General features: G+C 49.0%; 1 protein-coding gene across 1 annotated transcript in view; it reads left to right on the top strand.

The window, feature by feature from the left end:
* LOC144506091 (uncharacterized) overlaps positions 1–21148 on the top strand; it is a gene marked incomplete at its 5' end in the record, with an annotated part of 113089 nt that overhangs the window by 68785 nt on the left and 23156 nt on the right. The window contains 15 exons of the mRNA XM_078231907.1: positions 569–788; positions 2959–3096; positions 4828–5102; positions 5154–7508; positions 7660–7672; positions 8495–8769; positions 9571–10036; positions 10482–10739; positions 11329–11441; positions 12795–13014; positions 15176–15313; positions 17011–17147; positions 18334–18589; positions 19173–19285; positions 20360–20579. Of these exons, the coding sequence (XP_078088033.1) occupies positions 569–788; positions 2959–3096; positions 4828–5102; positions 5154–7508; positions 7660–7672; positions 8495–8769; positions 9571–10036; positions 10482–10739; positions 11329–11441; positions 12795–13014; positions 15176–15313; positions 17011–17147; positions 18334–18589; positions 19173–19285; positions 20360–20579 (5197 nt within the window). The remainder of the gene's footprint in view (positions 1–568; positions 789–2958; positions 3097–4827; positions 5103–5153; positions 7509–7659; positions 7673–8494; positions 8770–9570; positions 10037–10481; positions 10740–11328; positions 11442–12794; positions 13015–15175; positions 15314–17010; positions 17148–18333; positions 18590–19172; positions 19286–20359; positions 20580–21148) is intronic.

Genomic DNA, 21148 nt, shown 5'->3' on the forward strand with positions numbered 1-21148 from the left:
CCCCAGAGCATTAGCTAAGTTTCTGGATTGATAGTTGTGGTGAACCATCGTTGGTTCCCACTGTGGGATTGTTCTAATGTTGTTGTTGGGTTGTTCTAATGTTGTTGTTGGGCTAGGGTGGGATTGATACACCTGTGGTTGTTACTGTTGTGGCATATCCCAGTCGGGCTCCACCTCCTGGGAGAGGTATAAGACCCCCTGCTCGGGTGGGACCTCTTCAGTCTGGGATAGTGTGTTAAAGTTCTGTTAGTTCCATTGTTAGTTAATAAAAGCCTTCTTTTACCGAAGCTTTGTGCCTCGTGTCCAATTGATGCGCATCAATAGTCCAGCGATAATATCACTAGGCCATCGCCTCCCTTGCCTTTGCTTTCTGTGGGAAGTAGAACTTTTGCCAAGTGTTCCCCGTTGACTATGAAGAGAACTTCCTTACTCATATGTACATACAATTGAGGGATGGATTGGGAAGCCTTGCCTTTTTGGAAAAGTATAAAAGAGCCTTTGATTCAGACTCATATTCTGTGGCAAAAACAGTTATTTCTGAAATAGATTCTTGTTTGCTTCATTTCAGTTGAAGGAAGGCCTGAGTCCAGCGATCCAGGTTTTAGCCAGGAATGGAAAACTGACAATCACTGTCGTATCTATTGAAGAAGGCAGTGTGGTCGTTAACTTTGAGATGGCATCATCAACAAACGTGACTGTCCCTGTCTCTGACATCAAACAATCAGTCGCTGATTCTTTACAAAACAGTTCAGCGTTCGCTGTAGACCTTCAAAACACAACCATTTCAGGTAAGGAATTCCACAGCGAGCATTTCAATCACTTACTTCAGAGACCTTGGGAAAGTTCTGGAAGAATGAGGAAAGGCGGGAGGTGTGCCTCCTGGTGGTGGCAGAAATGTAAAAGAACAGAAGGGAGAGAAATTTGAATCATAAAGTGGATGGATGATTCCAAACTTGGCTTTTCAAATCCTGAAATGTTCAGGAAGAAGGGAAAAATGAGGATTGGGTAGAGTTCCACAGTTTTGGGATTCCTGGCAAGGTGTGTATTATAGTGGGTGATGATCTGACAAAATTTGATACCAGCACTTGAATTCAGAACAAAGAGAAAGAGCATGTCAGTCCGGAATAATTTTCAGTTTGGTGGCAATGCTGATATTTCATTGGTATAACTGATATTGTGTCAGAGGTGGTTCCATTGCTGACATTCTCACCCTGTGCCATATGGATAAATGCAAAGTTATCCACTTTGATAACAAAAACAGGAAAGCAGATTATTATCTGAATGGCTATAAATTACAAGAGGGGAATGTGCAACAAAACCTGGGTGTCCTCGTATACCAGTCACTGAAGATAAGCATGCAGTGCAGCAGGGGATAAAGAAGGCAAATGCTATGTTGGCCTTCACAGTGAGAGAATTTGAGTACAGGAGCAGGGATATCTTAATGCAATTATACACGGCCATGGTGAGACCACACCTGGAATATTGTGTGCAGCTTTGGTCTCCTGATCTGATGAAGGGTGTTCTTGCTCTAGAGGGAGTGCAGTGAAGATTTATTAGACTATTTCCTGGGATGGTAGGACTGACATCTGAGGAGATGTTGAGCCGGGTAGGATTATATTCACTGGAGTTTAGAAGAATGAGGGGAGATCACATAGAATCCTCTAAAATTCTAACAGAACTAGGCAGGGTAGATGCAGGAAGGATGTTCCCGGTGGTGGGGGTACCCAGAACCAGGGGTCACAGTGCAAGGATATGAGGTAAACCTTCAAGAACTGAGATGAGGAGAAATGTCTTCATCTCGTGAGTGCAGAGCCTGTGGAATTCACTCCCTCAGAAAGCAGTTGAGGTCTGTTATGATGACCACAGAGTCCACAAGGGATCATCAAAAGATTTACCCATGGTCCTCGTGGAGTGGAAGCTGCCATGTTGAGTGAGTGGAGGCTCGCCCAATAAAAGCAGCGAGTTGGGGTTTGGAAGCCTGTAACTTTACCCTTACCAGAGTTGTGAGTTCTGAGGTGAAGACAACTGATTGTAAGCAGCGGCTTCGGCCTTTTATTTTGTTGAACAATAAAGGGTTTTGGTGACAGTAAACTGGTGTTTGGTTGAATTACTACCAGGCCAAAACATTGTATGGTTTCAAGAAGGAGTGAGATTTCGCTCCTGGGGTGAAGGGAATTAATGGAGATGGTGGGGGGGTGGGGGAAGGCAGGATTGGGCTATTGAGTTGGATGACCAGCCATGATCATAATGAATGGTGGAGCAGGCTCGCAGGGCCAAATGGCCTCCTCCTGCTCCTTTTATCTCTGTTTCTTTGTAAGATCAAGATCAAGTGCCGCTCAATGGCTTGAACAGAAAATCAGTGCTGACACTCCAGTGCAGTACTGCAGCGCGACATTGTCAGAGGTACCGTGTTTCAGTTGAGATATTCACATTTGCTTCTATTGTGGATGATAGGATTCCATGGTACTAGCAACCAAAGGATATCTTCCTCCAATCAACCTTAACCCAGATTCAGACAGTGTGAACTTCTCCATTTCCTGCACCATCCATCCTTATGCCAACTCTCAATCTGATTCCCAATTCAATGCCTGTTTGTGTCACATTACCAGTAGTTTCGTGCTTTAGGTTTGTATCTTTTGGAAGCTGGGATTAAAGTCCTCACAGTTATTTCACTCAGGACGTCTGTCACCAAAAGAGAATGTCGACCTTCATTCTTTCTGACTGGTTTAAAACTGACAGCGTTATCCAGTTCATGTCACATTCTCCATCTCTCCGTGCTGTTTGGGGATGTTTCTGATGAATTGTTCCCCACCATTAGGAGATGACATTTCAAATCGAGTAAAGTGAGAAATGAGGAGTCACATGAAACTCCATAATTATCAATTCTTCGGATACTCCCAGCTGGTTAAATTCAGACTGAAGCAGTGTTCTAACACAGATCTTTCCCCTTCATTACAGACAAAGACAGCTGCCTGTCAGGGCAGAATGACTGTTCAGTTAATGCAACTTGTATCAGTTTGAACGCAACGTACACCTGTCAGTGTAATGATGGGTTCAACGACAGAAGCCCCAGTGTACCTGGAAGGACATGTGAAGGTAGGACATTGCCTGAGTTTAACTTGACTGCCAGTTGTTGGCTAAAGTACCCTGCGCTCAGAGTGACAGTTTTGATCTAATTCTTGTTTCCGATATTGTTGAGTGTCAGAATGGTCTTTGAAAATGTGGTCTGGAAGTTGAAATTTTCACTCTGGGAGAGTGGGATGAAAGGCGATTTGGTCTCATCTCCCGGAATGAGAGTAGAGGCCGCTGGCTATGGAGATGGGTTGGCTGCAAGGCATGACCTTGTGTAAAAACAATGAAACAAAGGGCACCCCTTCAACCTCCAGCCCTCACCCCACACACATCATTGCCATGCTCCATCAATGCCAATATATGTGACCAGATTATCCCCCCATCCACCCTGTCAACCCATGCGCTTCAGGTCTACTCATGTTATCATCTAGCCTTCTACTAATGGCAGGCTACATTTTTTATATCACTCTGTGTGGTTATCAAAATAGTTAAAAGGGCCGGACTTGCGAAAACACGACGGAAGGGAGGCCATGGCCTCGTGCTGTTATCATTAGACTCTTAACCCAGCAAGTTAGCGAATGTTCTGGGGACCTGGGTTTGAATCCTGCCACGGCAGATGGTGGAATTTGAATTCAATTAAAAATATCTGGAATTAAGAATGTCCTGATGACCATGAAATCATTGTCGATTGTCAGAAAAGCCCATCTGGTTCACTAATGTCCTTTAGGCAGGGAAATCTGCCGTCCTTCCCCGGTCTGGCCTACATGTAACTCCAGAGCCAAAGCAATGTGATTGACACTCAAGTGCCCTCCAAGGGGAACGAAGGCTGGGCCCCCAGCAACTCCTGAACAAAAGGTTTTCTTCATAGTAATTCATGAATGCTTGAGACGTTTATAGTACATTCATCTCGCTTTTTAAAGCTCTTTCCACATTGTAAGGAAACAGATTCATGAGTTGTATCATGAGCTGTAATCAACCCGGGTTCTATTCAAACCTCGGGTGACTGTCTGTGTGGAGTTTGCACATTCTCCCCGCTTGTGCGTGGGTTTCCTCCGGGTGCTCCGGTTTCCTCCCACACTCCAAAGGTGTGCAGGTTCGGTGGATTGGCCATGATAAGTTGTCCATTAGCACAGGTTAGGGGCATTAATGGGGTAAATAAGCTGGATGGAGGGGGTGGCGCTGGTCGGATGTTCTGCTGGAGATTCAGTGCGGAGTCGGTGGGTCGAATGGCCTCCTTCTGCACTGTACGTAGTCTGTGATCCAATGACACCTGTTTTCATGGCCATACCAATGTGGTGAGTGATTTACTTCAGACTCCGAGTTTGATGCAGACACCAGCCACTGTATTGGATGCTGTGCAGCACATTTTACTGAGGCTGAACGTCTAGACGGATATATTTTGCTTTTGCTGCTGTCAACTTTCCTGAACCAATTTCTAAACGAGAGTAGCGATTGCTGCTTTTCTGGTGTTGATCCTGAGTGTTTGCAAGCAGCAAGAGATTCAATCGAGAATTATTCCCCTTGCTTTTCATTCTCTTTGTCATTCTGAGTTGATGTATTTCTCCACATTTTGTGATTCTTTGTAAAAAAAATGAATCAATGATGATGATGGTTAATTGTGACGATTTAATTGAATTGCCTGCTGCTGTCTGGAATGGTTCTGCTGCCCATTTTGTGCCCGTGAGAAGGAAAGCTTTCTGAGCAATGTCACCGAGTTCACTGTTTAACATTTCTTATCTTTGATTTATATTGCAGCTTTCCCAGTGACTCCCACCTCAATTTCCACAACCAGTGAAAATCCAAATCACGTCAGTTCCTCAACTCCAACAATTGAAATATCGAGCAGCACAACTTCCAGCACAACCAATCCAAACACTTCTCCTATTACCACTGTCAACCCAACCTCCACCCCGACCCCCACTGCGACCTCCACAGTGACCTCCAGCCCGACCTCGACGGCGACCTCCACCCTGACATCCACCCCAACTTCCACCGTGACCTCCACCGTGACACCCACTCCGACCTCCACGGTGACCTCTACCCTGGCCTCCACCCCGACCTCCACTGTGACCTCCACCTCAACCTCCACTCCGACCTCCACCCCGACCTCGACCCAGACCTCCACCCCGACATCCACAGTGGCCTCCACCTCAACCTCCAACCCGACCTCCAACCTGACCTCCACCCCGACCTCCACCCCGACCACCACCGTGACCCCCACCTCAACCTCCACTCCGAACACGACCCCGACCTCCACCCCGACCACCACCGTGACCTCCACCTCAACCTCCACTCCGACCTCCAACCTGACCTCCACCCCGACCTCCACCCCGACCACCACCGTGACCTCCACCTCAACCTCCACTCCGACCTTCAACCTGACCTCCACCCCGACCTCGAACCCGACCTCCACTGTGACCTCCACCGTGACCTCCACTCCGACCTCAACGGTGACCTCTACCCTGACCTCCACCCCGACCTCCACCGTGCCCTCCACCTCAATCTCCACTCCGACCTCCACCCCGAACACGACCCTGACCTCCACCCCGACCTCCACTGTGGCCTCCACCTCAACCTCCAACCCGACCTCCAACCTGACCTCCACCCCGACCTCCACCCCGACCACCACCGTGACCTCCACCTCAACCTCCACTCCGACCTTCAACCTGACCTCCACCCCGACCTCGAACCCGACCTCCACCGTGACCTTCACTCCGACCTCAACGGTGACCTCTACCCTGACCTCCACCCCGACCTCCACCGTGCCCTCCACCTCAATCTCCACTCCGACCTCCACCCCGAACTCGACCCTGACCTCCACCCCGACCTCCACTGTGGCCTCCACCTCAACCTCCACTCCGACCTCCACCCCGACCACCACCGCGACCTCCACCCCGACCTCCACCGTAACCTCCACTCCGACCTCCACCTTGACCACCACCGTGACCTCCGCCTCAACCTCCACCCCGACCTCCACCCCGACCTCCACCCCGACCTCCACCACAACCTCCACCTCACCCTCCACTCCGACCTCCACCTTGACCTCCACCCCGACTTCCACTCCGACCTCCACCCCGACCTCCACCCCGACCTCCACTGTGACCTCCACCACAACCTCCATCTCAACCTCCACCCCGACCTCCACTGTGAACTCCACTGCAACCTCCACCTCAACCTCCACTCCGACCTCCACCTTGACCTCCACCCCGACTTCCACTCCGACCTCCACCCCGACCTCCACCCCGACCTCCACCCCGACCTCCACTGTGAACTCCACTGCAACCTCCACCTCAACCTCCACTCCGACCTCCAACCCGACCTCCACCCCGACCACCACCGTGACCTCCACCTCAACCTCCAACCCGACCTCCAACCTGACCTCCACCCCGACCTCCACCCCGACGACCACCGTGACCCCCACCTCAACCTCCACTCCGAACACGACCCCGACCTCCACCCCGACCACCACCGTGACCTCCACCTCAACCTCCACTCCGACCTTCAACCTGACCTCCACCCCGACCTCGAACCCGACCTCCACTGTGACCTCCACCGTGACCTCCACTCCGACCTCAACGGTGACCTCTACCCTGACCTCCACCCCGACCTCCACTGTGCCCTCCACCTCAATCTCCACTCCGACCTCCACCCCAAACTCGACCCTGACCTCCACCCCGACCTCCACTGTGGCCTCCACCTCAACCTCCACTCCGACCTCCACCCCGACCACCACCGCGACCTCCACCCCGACCTCCACCGTAACCTCCACTCCGACCTCCACCTTGACCTCCACCCCGACCTCCACCGTAACCTCCACTCCGACCTCCACCTTGACCACCACCGTGACCTCCGCCTCAACGTCCACCCCGACCTCCACCCCAACCTCCACCCCGACCTCCACCACAACCTCCACCTCACCCTCCACTCCGACCTCCACCTTGACCTCCACCCCGACTTCCACTCCGACCTCCAACCCGACCTCCACCCCGACCTCCACTGTGACCTCCACCACAACCTCCATCTCAACCTCCACCCCGACCTCCACTGTGAACTCCACTGCAACCTCCACCTCAACCTCCACTCCGACCTCCACCTTGACCTCCACCCCGACCTCCACCGTGCCCTCCACCTCAATCTCCACTCCGACCTCCACCCCGACCTCCACTGTGAACTCCACTGCAACCTCCACCTCAACCTCCACTCCGACCTCCACCTTGACCTCCACCCCGACCTCCACCCCGACCTCCACCTTGACCTCCACCCCGACTTCCACCCCGACCTCCACCCCGACCTCCACCACAACCTCCACTGTGACCTCCACCACAACCTCCATCTCAACCTCCACCCCGACCTCCACTGTGAACTCCACTGCAACCTCCACCACAACCTCCACCTCAACCTCCACTCCGACCTCCACCTTGACCTCCACCCCGACTTCCACTCCGACCTCCACCCCGACCTCCATCTCAAGTGCCCTCCAAGGGGAACGAAGGCTGGGCCCCCAGCAACTCCTGAACAAAAGGTTTTCTACATAGTAATTCATGAATGCTTGAGACGTTTATAGTACATTCATCTCGCTTTTTAAAGCTCTTTCCACATTGTAAGGAAACAGATTCATGAGTTGTATCATGAGCTGTAATCAACCCGGGTTCTATTCAAACCTCGGGTGACTGTCTGTGTGGAGTTTGCACATTCTCCCCGCTTGTGCGTGGGTTTCCTCCGGGTGCTCCGGTTTCCTCCCACACTCCAAAGGTGTGCAGGTTCGGTGGATTGGCCATGATAAGTTGTCCATTAGCACAGGTTAGGGGCATTAATGGGGTAAATAAGCTGGATGGAGGGGGTGGCGCTGGTCGGATGTTCTGCTGGAGATTCAGTGCGGAGTCGGTGGGTCGAATGGCTTCCTTCTGCACTGTACGTAGTCTGTGATCCAATGACACCTGTTTTCATGGCCATACCAATGTGGTGAGTGATTTACTTCAGACTCCGAGTTTGATGCAGACACCAGCCACTGTATTGGATGCTGTGCAGCACATTTTACTGAGGCTGAACGTCTAGACGGATATATTTTGCTTTTCCTGCTGTCAACTTTCCTGAACCAATTTCTAAGCGAGAGTAGCGATTGCTGCTTTTCTGGTGTTGATCCTGAGTGTTTGCAAGCAGCAAGAGATTCAATCGAGAATTATTCCCCTTGCTTTTCATTCTCTTTGTCATTCTGAGTTGATGTACTTCTCCACATTTTGTGATTCTTTGTAAAAAAAATGAATCAATGATGATGATGGTTAATTGTGACGATTTAATTGAATTGCCTGCTGCTGTCTGGAATGGTTCTGCTGCCCATTTTGTGCCCGTGAGAAGGAAAGCTTTCTGAGCAATGTCACCGAGTTCACTGTTTAACATTTCTTATCTTTGATTTATATTGCAGCTTTCCCAGTGACTCCCACCTCAATTTCCACAACCAGTGAAAATCCAAATCACGTCAGTTCCTCAACTCCAACAATTGAAACATCGAGCAGCACAACTTCCAGCACAACCAATCCAAACACTTCTCCTGTTACCACTGTCAACCCAACCTCCACCCCGACCCCCACTGCGACCTCCACAGTGACCTCCAGCCCGACCTCGACGGCGACCTCCACCCTGACATCCACCCCAACTTCCACCGTGACCTCCACCGTGACACCCACTCCGACCTCCACGGTGACCTCTACCCTGGCCTCCACCCCGACCTCCACTGTGACCTCCACCTCAACCTCCACTCCGACCTCCACCCCAACCTCGACCCAGACCTCCACCCCGACATCCACAGTGGCCTCAACCTCCAACCCGACCTCCAACCTGACCTCCACCCCGACCTCCACCCCGACGACCACCGTGACCCCCACCTCAGCCTCCACTCCGAACACGACCCCGACCTCCACCCCGACCACCACCGTGACCTCCACCTCAACCTCCACTCCGACCTTCAACCTGACCTCCACCCCGACCTCGAACCCGACCTCCACTATGACCTCCACCGTGACCTCCACTCCGACCTCAACGGTGACCTCTACCCTGACCTCCACCCCGACCTCCACCGTGCCCTCCACCTCAATCTCCACTCCGACCTCCACCCCGAACTCGACCCTGACCTCCACCCCGACCTCCACTGTGGCCTCCACCTCAACCTCCACTCCGACCTCCACCCCGACCACCACCGCGACCTCCACCCCGACTTCCACCGTAACCTCCACTCCGACCTCCACCTTGACCACCACCGTGACCTCCGCCTCAACCTCCACCCCGACCTCCACCCCGACCTCCACCCCGACCTCCACCACAACCTCCACCTCACCCTCCACTCCGACCTCCACCTTGACCTCCACCCCGACTTCCACTCCGACCTCCACCCCGACCTCCAACCCGACCTCCACCCCGACCTCCACCACAACCTCCATCTCAACCTCCACCCCGACCTCCACTGTGAACTCCACTGCAACCTCCACCTCAACCTCCACCCCGACCTCCACGCCGACCTCCACTGTGAACTCCACTGCAACCTCCACCTCAACCTCCACCCCGACCTCCACCCCGACCTCCACTCCGACCACCACCCCGACCACCACCGCGACCACCACCCCGAACTCCACTCCGACCACCACCCCGACCTCCACCTCAACCTCCACCCCAATCTCCACTCCGACCTCCACCCTGACCTCCACTGTGACCTCCACTGTGACCTCCACTCCGACCTCCACCCGAACCTCCACCCCAACCTCCACCCCGACCTCCACCCCGACCTCCACCCCGACCTCCACCCCGACCTCCACGGCGACCTCCACCCTGACCTCGAACCCGACCTCCACTGTGACCTCCACCGTGACATCCACTCCGACCTCCACGGCGACCTCCATGGTGACCTCCACCCCGACCTCCACACTTAACACCACCACCAGACCAATCTCCACATCATTCACGACAGTCTGTGGTAAGTTGAATATTTTAATCTTTAACCATTCCATTATATAATCATATCCCTCGTCACAGAGGAGACTTTCTATTCAAGAGGTTGGGTGGGATTTTCTGGCCCAATTTGCACAAGGCAAGAATCGTTGCTGACGAGGTTATAAAGGGGGCGGGCCCAGCCGATTGAGCGCCGGGCTCACTAAGCAGGTTTTAAACAACATTTAAATATATTTTAATACATTAACCTGCCTCTCGCCCATTCACCGCGAGGGGCTGTCCGCACCGGAAATCCGGCGCTCGTAAAATGGCGCCAGACGAGAAAACTGGTGCCAATCGCGCTAAGCACTTTACGCCCCACTTTACCACTGTGTCGCACCCAAAAACGGAAGCAACTCAATGGTGAAATCGCCCCCTGTGTGAATGTTTGTTTGTTTCCGATGTTTCACAATAAATAATATTTTTTTCAGAGCCACTGAGATTCCTTCGTATGAATTTGATATCAGTGGAAAGTGAAGTCATCTCCATTACCTGGGATACTAACAACGCATTCAAACAGCCTCGTTTCTCTCTCACAATCTCCACGGGGAATGGTGTGGGGAGGCAAATTCAAACGGAGCAAAAAGCAGCAGGATTTAACGGATTGCAGCCCGGCGTTGAATATCAGATAAAAATATCCATCACAACATGCGGTCAGCAGCAGACAATTACAAGGAAAGTCAGGACAGGTATGTTTTCTGAAGCAGATTTTGTTTCCCCTTCTCATAACACATCCCTCCTGAACATGAGGTGTGGAGATGGAGGCACCCATGGGAGTCACGGTGGCTGTTTGCAGGGGATGGTGAGAAATGGAAAGTGTGAAGTTTCCCTGAGAGACCCGAAGGAGTGCTCTTGCTCATGGAGACCTCCAACATAATAAGAAACTCTTACATTGCGGGGCCTCTTCTTGCCTTATATCTGTTTACCATTGAGTAGCACTGGCATCAGATCCCTGTGTAATTCTGTGATCCTGAGTTCAAACCGCACAGGGGTCCTGACAGGGATCCGGATCCCCAACTTTAATCTCGAATAACCCCTGTGGCTGACTGTGGCAGGGCCTCTGACTGCTTTCAAATGCTGCCAGTTAAAATGGTGGTGAGCAGGTGACATGTTGAGAAGAGAGCGGTAAATACTTCACCGTTGTTTCAACTCCTCACTGGCTCTCATCTGATTGGGTGTGAGAGGTTAATGTCCCAAATTCGACAATTGTAAAATTAGCTCTAAGTTGAGTATTTAGGTTTTACTCATAAATAAATTTATTTTTTTCACTTTTTGTAGTTGCTGCGATCGTGGAGGTGTCAACAAGAATTACAAATGTGCCGTTCACAGCAGATTTGAAAAATAAAAGCAGCCAGGAGTACAAAGATTTTGTGAAGAATTTCACTGATGAAGTAAGTCATACAAGTGTCGCAGTCTTGGGCGAGCCTGGTTCGGATCCGAGTCTGGATGGTGCTGGAAACAATTCCTGGGGCTCAGGAGGGGGAAAAATCATATAAAGTTGACAGTTTATTTATTAGAGTCACAAGTAAGCTGACATTAACACTGCAGCGAAGTGACTGTGAAAATCCCCTATTCGTCTCACTCTGTTGTCTGTTCGGAAGAATTTAACACGGCCAATGCACCGAACCAACACGTCTTTCAGACTGTGAGAGGAAACCGGAGCCCCCGGTGGAAACCCACGCAGACACGGGGTTTCTTTGCCTAAAGTTATAAAATATCTCCTTCAATCTCTGCAAATGCATCTCAACTCGTCTAACCTTCAATAAATTTCCCAGTTAACTTCACACAATGAATCATGATAACACTTGGTCCTAAGGCACCCGCATCAACAGACACCCTGTGCATAGCAGGATCTAATTGAGACAATGAGCAGTTTAAGCACTTTTCATGTTTATAAAATTAATACGTGGGACATGGGCATCTCTAGCTGGCCAGTATTTATTGTCTATCCCTCGATGCCCGAGGGCAGTTGAGAGTCAACCTCAGAGCTGTGACTCTGGAATCAGATGTAGGTCAGGCCAGGTAAGAACAGTAGATTTCCTTCACTAAAGTACATTAGTGAACCAGATGGGTGTTTCTGATAATGTTTTCATGGTTGACAGTGAATTCATAGTTCCGTGTATTGTTTATTGAATTCAAATTCCACCGTCTCCCATGGCGGGATTCGAACCGGGGTCCCCAGAGCATTAGCTCAGTTTCTGGATTGATAGTTGTGGTGAACCATCGTTGGTTCCCACTGTGGGATTGTTCTAATGTTGTTGTTGGGTTGTTCTAATGTTGTTGTTGGGCTAGGGTGGGATTGATACACCTGTGGTTGTTACTGTTGTGGCATATCCCAGTCGGGCTCCACCTCCTGGGAGAGGTATAAGACCCCCTGCTCGGGTGGGACCTCTTCAGTCTGGGATAGTGTGTTAAAGTTCTGTTAGTTCCATTGTTAGTTAATAAAAGCCTTCTTTTACCGAAGCTTTGTGCCTCGTGTCCAATTGATGCGCATCAATAGTCCAGCGATAATATCACTAGGCCATCCCCTCCCTTGCCTTTGCTTTCTGTGGGAAGTAGAACTTTTGCCAAGTGTTCCCCGTTGACTATGAAGAGAACTTCCTTACTCATATGTACATACAATTGAGGGATGGATTGGGAAGCCTTGCCTTTTTGGAAAAGTATAAAAGAGCCTTTGATTCAGACTCATATTCTGTGGCAAAAACAGTTATTTCTGAAATAGATTCTTGTTTGCTTCATTTCAGTTGAAGGAAGGCCTGAGTCCAGCGATCCAGGTTTTAGCCAGGAATGGAAAACTGACAATCACTGTCGTATCTATTGAAGAAGGCAGTGTGGTCGTTAACTTTGAGATGGCATCATCAACAAACGTGACTGTCCCTGTCTCTGACATCAAACAATCAGTCGCTGATTCTTTACAAAACAGTTCAGCGTTCGCTGTAGACCTTCAAAACACAACCATTTCAGGTAAGGAATTCCCCAGCGAGCATTTCAATCACTTACTTCAGAGACCTTGGGAAAGTTCTGGAAGAATGAGGAAAGGCGGGAGGTGTGCCTCCTGGTGATGGCAGAAATGTAAAAGAACAGAAGGGAGAGAAATTTGAATCATAAAGTGGATGGATGATTCCAAACTTGGCTTTTCAAATCCAGAAATGTTCAGGAAGAAGGGAAAAATGAGGATTGGGTAGAGTTCCACAGTTTTGGGATTCCTGGCAAGGTGTGTATTATAGTGGGTGATGATCTGACAAAATTTGATACCAGCACTTGAATTCAGAACAAAGAGAAAGAGCATGTCAGTCCGGAATAATTTTCAGTTCGGTGGCAATGCTGATATTTCATTGGTATAACTGATATTGTGTCAGAGGTGGTTCCATTGCTGACATTCTCACCCTGTGCCATATGGATAAATGCAAAGTTATCCACTTTGATAACAAAAACAGGAAAGCAGATTATTATCTGAATGGCTATAAATTACAAGAGGGGAATGTGCAACAAAACCTGGGTGTCCTCGTACACCAGTCACTGAAGATAAGCATGCAGTGCAGCAGGGGATAAAGAAGGCAAATGCTATGTTGGCCTTCACAGTGAGAGAATTTGAGTACAGGAGCAGGGATATCTTAATGCAATTATACACGGCCATGGTGAGACCACACCTGGAATATTGTGTGCAGCTTTGGTCTCCTGATCTGATGAAGGGTGTTCTTGCTCTAGAGGGAGTGCAGTGAAGATTTATTAGACTATTTCCTGGGATGGTAGGACTGACATCTGAGGAGATGTTGAGCCGGGTAGGATTATATTCACTGGAGTTTAGAAGAATGAGGGGAGATCACATAGAATCCTCTAAAATTCTAACAGAACTAGGCAGGGTAGATGCAGGAAGGATGTTCCCGGTGGTGGGGGTACCCAGAACCAGGGGTCACAGTGCAAGGATATGAGGTAAACCTTCAAGAACTGAGATGAGGAGAAATGTCTTCATCTCGTGAGTGCAGAGCCTGTGGAATTCACTCCCTCAGAAAGCAGTTGAGGTCTGTTATGATGACCACAGAGTCCACAAGGGATCATCAAAAGATTTACCCATGGTCCTCGTGGAGTGGAAGCTGCCATGTTGAGTGAGTGGAGGCTCGCCCAATAAAAGCAGCGAGTTGGGGTTTGGAAGCCTGTAACTTTACCCTTACCAGAGTTGTGAGTTCTGAGGTGAAGACAACTGATTGTAAGCAGCGGCTTCGGCCTTTTATTTTGTTGAACAATAAAGGGTTTTGGTGACAGTAAACTGGTGTTTGGTTGAATTACTACCAGGCCAAAACATTGTATGGTTTCAAGAAGGAGTGAGATTTCGCTCCTTCTTGAAGGGAATTAGTGGAGATCGGGGGAAGGCAGGATTGGGCTATTAAGTTGGATGATCAGCCATGGTCATAATGAATGGTGGAGCAGGCTCACAGGGCCAAATGGCCTCCTCCTGCTCCTTTTTTCTCTGTTTCTTTGTAAGATCAAGTGTTTAAGTCCCACTCAAGACCTTGAGCAGAAAATCAGTGCTGACACTCCAGTGCAGTACTGCAGCGCGACATTGTCAGAGGTACCGTGTTTCAGTTGAGATATTCACATTTGCTTCTATTGTGGATGATAGGATTCCATGGTACTAGCAAACAAAGGATATCTTCCTCCAATCAACCTTAACCCAGATTCAGACAGTGTGAACTTCTCCATTTCCCGCACCATCCATCCTTATGCCAATTCTCAATGTGATTCCCAATTCAATGCCAGTTTGTGTCACATTACCAGTAGTTTTGTGCTTTAGGTTTGTATCTTTTGGAAGCTGGGATTAAAGTCCTCACAGTTATTTCACTCAGGACGTCTGTCACCAGAAGAGAATGTCGACCTTCATTCTTTCTGACTGGTTTAAAACTGACAGCGTTATCCAGTTCATGTCACATTCTCCATCTCTCCGTGCTGTTTGGGGGTGTTTCTGATGAATTGTTGCCCGCCATTAGGAGATGACATTTCGAACGGAGTAAAGTGAGGAGTGAGGAGTCACATGAAACTCCATAATTATCAATTCTTCAGATACTCCCAGCTGGTTAAATTCAGACTGAAGCAGTGTTCTAACACAGATCTTTCCTCTTCATTACAGACAAAGACAGCTGCCAGTCAGGGCAGAATGACTGTTCAGTTAATGCAACTTGTATCAGATTGAATGCAACGTACACCTGTCAGTGTAATGATGGGTTCAACGACACAAGCCCCAATGTTCCTGGAAGGACATGTGAAGGTAGGACATTGTCTGAGTTTAACTTGACTGCCAGTTGTTTGCTAAAGTACCCTGCAATCAGTGACAGTTTTGATCGAATCCTTGTTTCCGATATTGTTGAGTGTCAGAATGGTCTTTGAAAATGTGGTCTGGAAGTTGAAATTTTCACTCTGGGAGAGTGGGATGAAAGGCGATTTGGTCTCATCTCCCGGAATGTGAGTAGAGGCCGCTGGCTATGGAGATGGGTTGGCTGCAAGGCATGACCTTGTGTAAAAACAATGAAACAAAGGGCACCCCTTCAACCTCCAGCCCTCACCCCACACACATCATTGCCATGCTCCATCAATGCCAATATATGTGACCAGATTATCCCCCCATCCACCCTGTCAACCCATATGCTTCAGGTCTACTCATGTTATCATCTAGCCTTCTACTAATGGCAGGCTACATTTTTTATATCACTCTGTGTGGTTATCAAAATAGTTAAAAGGGCCGGACTTGCGAAAACACGACGGAAGGGAGGCCATGGTCTCGTGCTGTTATCATTCGACTCTTAACCCAGCAAGTTAGCGAATGTTCTGGGGACCTGGGTTTGAATCCTGCCACGGCAGATGGTGGAATTTGAATTCAATTAAAAATATCTGGAATTAAGAATGTCCTGATGACCATGAAATCATTGTCGATCGTCAGAAAAGCCCATCTGGTTCACTAATGTCCTTTAGGCAGGGAAATCTGCCGTCCTTCCCCGGTCTGGCCTACGTGTAACTCCAGAGCCAAAGCAATGTGATTGACACTCAAGTGCCCTCCAAGGGGAACGAAGGCTGGGCCCACAGCAACTCCTGAACAAAAGGTTTTCTTCATAGTAATTCATGAATGCTTGAGATGTTTATGGTACATTCATCTCGCTTTTTAATGCTCTTTCCACATTGTAAGGAAACAGATTCATGAGTTGTATCATGAGCTGTAATCAACCCGGGTTCTATTCAAACCTCGGGTGACTGTCTGTGTGGAGTTTGCACATTCTCCCCGCTTGTGCGTGGGTTTCCTACGGGTGCTCTGGTTTCCTCCCACACTCCAAAGGTGTGCAGGTTCGGTGGATTGGCCATGATAAGTTGTCCATTAGCACAGGTTAGGGGGATTAATGGGGTAAATAAACTGGATGGAGAGGGTGGCGCTGGTCGGATGTTCTGCTGGAGATTCAGTGCAGAGTCGGTGGGTCGAATGGCCTCCTTCTGCACTGTACGTAGTCTGTGATCCAATGACACCTGTTTTCATGGCCATACCAATGTGGTGAATGATTTACTTCAGACTCCGAGTTTGATGCAGACATTTTACTGAGGCTGAACGTCTAGACGGATATATTTTGCTTTTGCTGCTGTCAATGTTCCTTAACCAATTTCTAAACGAGAGTAGCGATTACAGCTTTTCTGGTGTTGATCCTGAGTGTTTGCAAGCAGCAAGAGATTCAATCGAGAATTATTCCCCTTGCTTTTCATTCTCTTTGTCATTCTGAGTTGATGTATTTCTCCACATTTTGTGATTCTCGATTAAAAAATGAATCAATGATGATGATGGTTAATTGTGACGATTTAATTGAATTGCCTGCTGCTGTCTGGAATGGTTCTGCTGCCCATTTTGTGCCCGTGAGAAGGAAAGCTTTCTGAGCAATGTCACCGAGTTCACTGTTTAACATTTCTTATCTTTGATTTATATTGCAGCTTTCCCAGTGACTCCCACCTCAATTTCCACAACCAGTGAAAATCCAAATCACGTCAGTTCCTCAACTCCAACAATTGAAACATCGAGCAGCACAACTTCCAGCACAACCAATCCAAACACTTCTCCTGTTACCACCGTCAACCCAACCTCCACCCCGACCCCCACCCCGACCTCCACCCCGACCCCCACCCCGACATCCACCCCGACCCCCACCCCGACATCCACCCCGACCCCCACCCCGACCTCCACCCCGACCTCGACGACGACCTCCACCTTGACCTCCACCGTGACACCCACTCCGACCTCCACGGTGACCTCTACCCTGGCCTCCACCCCGACCTCCACCGTGACCTCCACCACAACCTCCACCTCAACCTCCACTCCGACCTCCACCACGACCTCGACCCCGACCTCGACCCTGGCATCCACCCCGACCACCACCGTGACCTCCACCTCAACCACCACTCCGACCTCCACCCCGACCTCCACCCAGACCTCCACTGTGGCCTCCACCTCAACCTCCAACACGACCTCCAGCCCGACCTCCACCTCAATCACCAACGTGACCTCCAGCTCAACCTCCACTTCAACCACCACCCCGACCTCCACCCCGACCACCACCGGTACCTCCACCTCAACCTCCACTCTGAACACGACCCCGATCTCCACCCCGACCTCCAGCTCAACCTCCACTTCAACCACCACCCCGACCTCCAACTCGACCACCACCGTGACCACCACCTCAACCTCCACTCCGACCTCCACTCCGACCTCCACCCCGACCTCCACCTCAACCTCCACCCCGACCTCCACCCCGACCTCCACACTTAACACCACCACCAGACCAATCTCCACATCATTCACGACAGTCTGTGGTAAGTTGAATATTTTAATCTTTAACCATTCCATTATATAATCATATCCCTCGTCACAGAGGAGACTTTCTATTCAAGAGGTTGGGTGGGATTTTCTGGCCCAATTTGCACAAGGCAAGAATCGTTGCTGACGAGGTTATAAAGGGGGCGGGCCCAGCCGATTGAGCGCCGGGCTCACTAAGCAGGTTTTAAACAACATTTAAATATATTTTAATACATTAACCTGCCTCTCGCCCATTCACCGCGAGGGGCTGTCCGCACCGGAAATGCGGCGCTCATAAAATGGCGCCAGTCGAGAAAACTGGTGCCAATCGCGCTAAGCACTTTACGCCCCACTTTACCACCGTGTCGCACCCAAAAACGGACGCATCTCAATGGTGAAATCACCCCCAGGGTGAATGTTTGTTTGTTTCCGATGTTTCACAATAAATAATATTTTTTTCAGAGCCACTGAGATTCCTTCGTATGAATTTGATATCAGTGGAAAGTGAAGTCATCTCCATTACCTGGGATACTAACAACGCATTCAAACAGCCTCGTTTCTCTCTCACAATCTCCACGGGGAATGTTGTGGGGAGGCAAATTCAAACAGAGCAAAAAGCAGCAGGATTTAACGGTTTGCAGCCCGGCGTTGAATATCAGATAAAAATATCCATCACAACATGCGGTCAGCAGCAGACAATTACAAGGAAGCTCAGGACAGGTATGTTTGCTGAAGCAGATTTTGTTTCCCCTTCTCATAACACATCCCTCCTGAACATGAGGTGTGGAGATGGAGGCACCCATGGGAGTCACGGTGGCTGTTTGCAGGGGATGGTGAGAAATGGAAAGTGTGAAGTTTCGCTGAGAGACCCGAAGGAGCGCTCTTGCTCATGGAGACCTCCAACATAATAAGAAACTCTTACATTGCCTCTTCTTGCCTTATATCTGTTTACCATTGAGTAGCACTGGCATCAGATCCCTGTGTAATTCTGTGATCCTGAGATCAAATCGCACAGGGGTCCTGACAGGGATCCGGATCCCCAACTTTAATCTAAAATAACCCCTGTGGCTGACTGTGGCAGGCCCTCTGACTGCTTTCAAATGCTGCCATTTAAAATGGTGGTGAGCAGGTGACATGTTGAGAAGAGAGCGGTAAATACTTCACCGTTGTTTCAACTCCTCACTGGCTCTCATCTGATTGGGTGTGAGAGGTTAATGTCCCAAATTAGTCAATTGTAAAATTAGCTCTAAGTTGAGTATTTAGGTTTACTCATAAATAAATTTATTTTTTTCACTTTTTGTAGTTGCTGCGATCGTGGAGGTGTCAACAAGAATTACAAATGTGCCGTTCACAGCAGATTTGAAAAATAAAAGCAGCCAGGAGTACAAAGATTTTGTGAAGAATTTCACTGATGAAGTAAGTCATACAAATGTCGCAGTCTTGGGCGAGCCTGGTTCGGATCCGAGTCTGGATGGTGCTGGAAACAATTCCTGGGGCTCAGGAGGGGGAAAAATCATGTAAAGTTGAAAGTTTATTTATTAGTGTCACAAGTAGGCTGGCATTAACACTGCAATGAAGTAACTGTGAAAATCCCCCAGTCATCACACTCTGGTGCCTGTCCGGGTACACTGAGGGAGAATTTAGCACGGCCAATGCACCTAACCAACACGTCTTTCAGACTGTGGGAGGAAACCGGAGCCCCCGGTGGAAACCCACGCAGACACGGTTTTTCTTTGCCTAAAGTTATAAAATATCTCCTTCAATTTCTGCAAATGCATCTCAACTCTTCTAACTTTCAATGAATTTCCCAGTTAACTTCACACAATGAATCATGATAACACTTGGTCCTAAGGCACCCGCATCAACAGACACCCTGTGCATAGCAGGATCTATTCGAGACAATGAGGAGATTAAGCACTTTCCATTTTTTAAAAATTAATACGTGGGACATGGGCGTCTCTGGCTGAGCAGCATTTATTGTCTATCCCTCGATGCCCGAGGGCAGTTGAGACTCAACCGCAGAGCTGTGACTCTGGAATCAGATGTAGGTCAGGCCAGGTGAGAACAGTAGATTTCCTTCACCAAAGTATATTAGTGAACCAGATGGGTGTTTCTGATAACAGTTTCATGGTTGACAGTGAATTCATAGTTCCATGTATTGTTTATTGAATTCAAATTCCACCGTCTCCCATGGCGGGATTCGAACCGGGGTCCCCAGAGCATTAGCTAAGTTTCTGGATTGATAGTCCAGTGATAATATAACTAGGCCATCGCCTCCCTTGCCTATGCTTTCTGTGGGAAGTAGAACTTGTGCCAAGTGTTCCCCGTTGACAATGAAGAGAACTTCCTTACTCATATGTACATACAATTGAAGGATGGATTGGGAAGCCTTGCCTTTTTGGAAAAGTACAAAAGAGCCTTTGATTCAGACTCATACTCTGTGGCAAAAACAGTTATTTCTGAAATAGATTCTTGTTTGCTTCATTTCAGTTGAAGGAAGGCCTGAGTCCAGCGATCCAGGCTTTAATCAGGAATGGAAAACTGACAATCACTGTCGTATCTATTGAAGAAGGCAGTGTGGTCGTTAACTTTGAGATGGCATCATCAACAAACGTGACTGTCCCTGTCTCTGACATCAAACAATCAATCGCTGATTCTTTACAAAACAGTTCAGCGTTCGCTGTAGACCTTCAAAACACAACCATTTCAGGTAAGGAATTCCCTAACGAGCATTTCAATCACTTACTTCAGAGACCTTGGGAAAGTTCTGGAAGAATGAGGAAAGGCGGGAGGTGTGCCTCCTGGTGATGGCAGAAATGTAAAAGAACAGAAGGGAGAGAACTTTGTATCATAAAGTGGATGGATGATTCCAAACTTGGCTTTTCAAATCCTGAAATGTTCAGGAAGAAGGGAAAAATGAGGATTGGGGAGAGTTCCACAGATGTGGGATTCCTGGCAAGGTGCGTGTTCTCGTGGGTGATGATTTGATAAAATTTGATACCTGCACTTGAATTCAGAACAAAGAGAAAGAGCATGTCAGTCCGGAATAATTTTCAGTTCGGTGGCAATGCTGATATTTCATTGGTATAACTGATATTGGGTCAGAGGTGGTTCCATTGCTGACATTCTCACCCTGTGCCATATGGATAAATGCAAAGTTATCCACTTTGATAACAAAAACAGGAAAACAGATGATTATCTGAATGGCTATAAATTACGAGAGGGGAATGTGCAACAAAACCTGGGTGTCCTCGTACACCAGTCACTGAAGATAAGCAT

The sequence above is a fragment of the Mustelus asterias genome, chromosome 17 (assembly GCF_964213995.1).
Source record: "Mustelus asterias chromosome 17, sMusAst1.hap1.1, whole genome shotgun sequence".
Classification (NCBI taxonomy): Eukaryota; Metazoa; Chordata; class Chondrichthyes; order Carcharhiniformes; family Triakidae; genus Mustelus; species Mustelus asterias.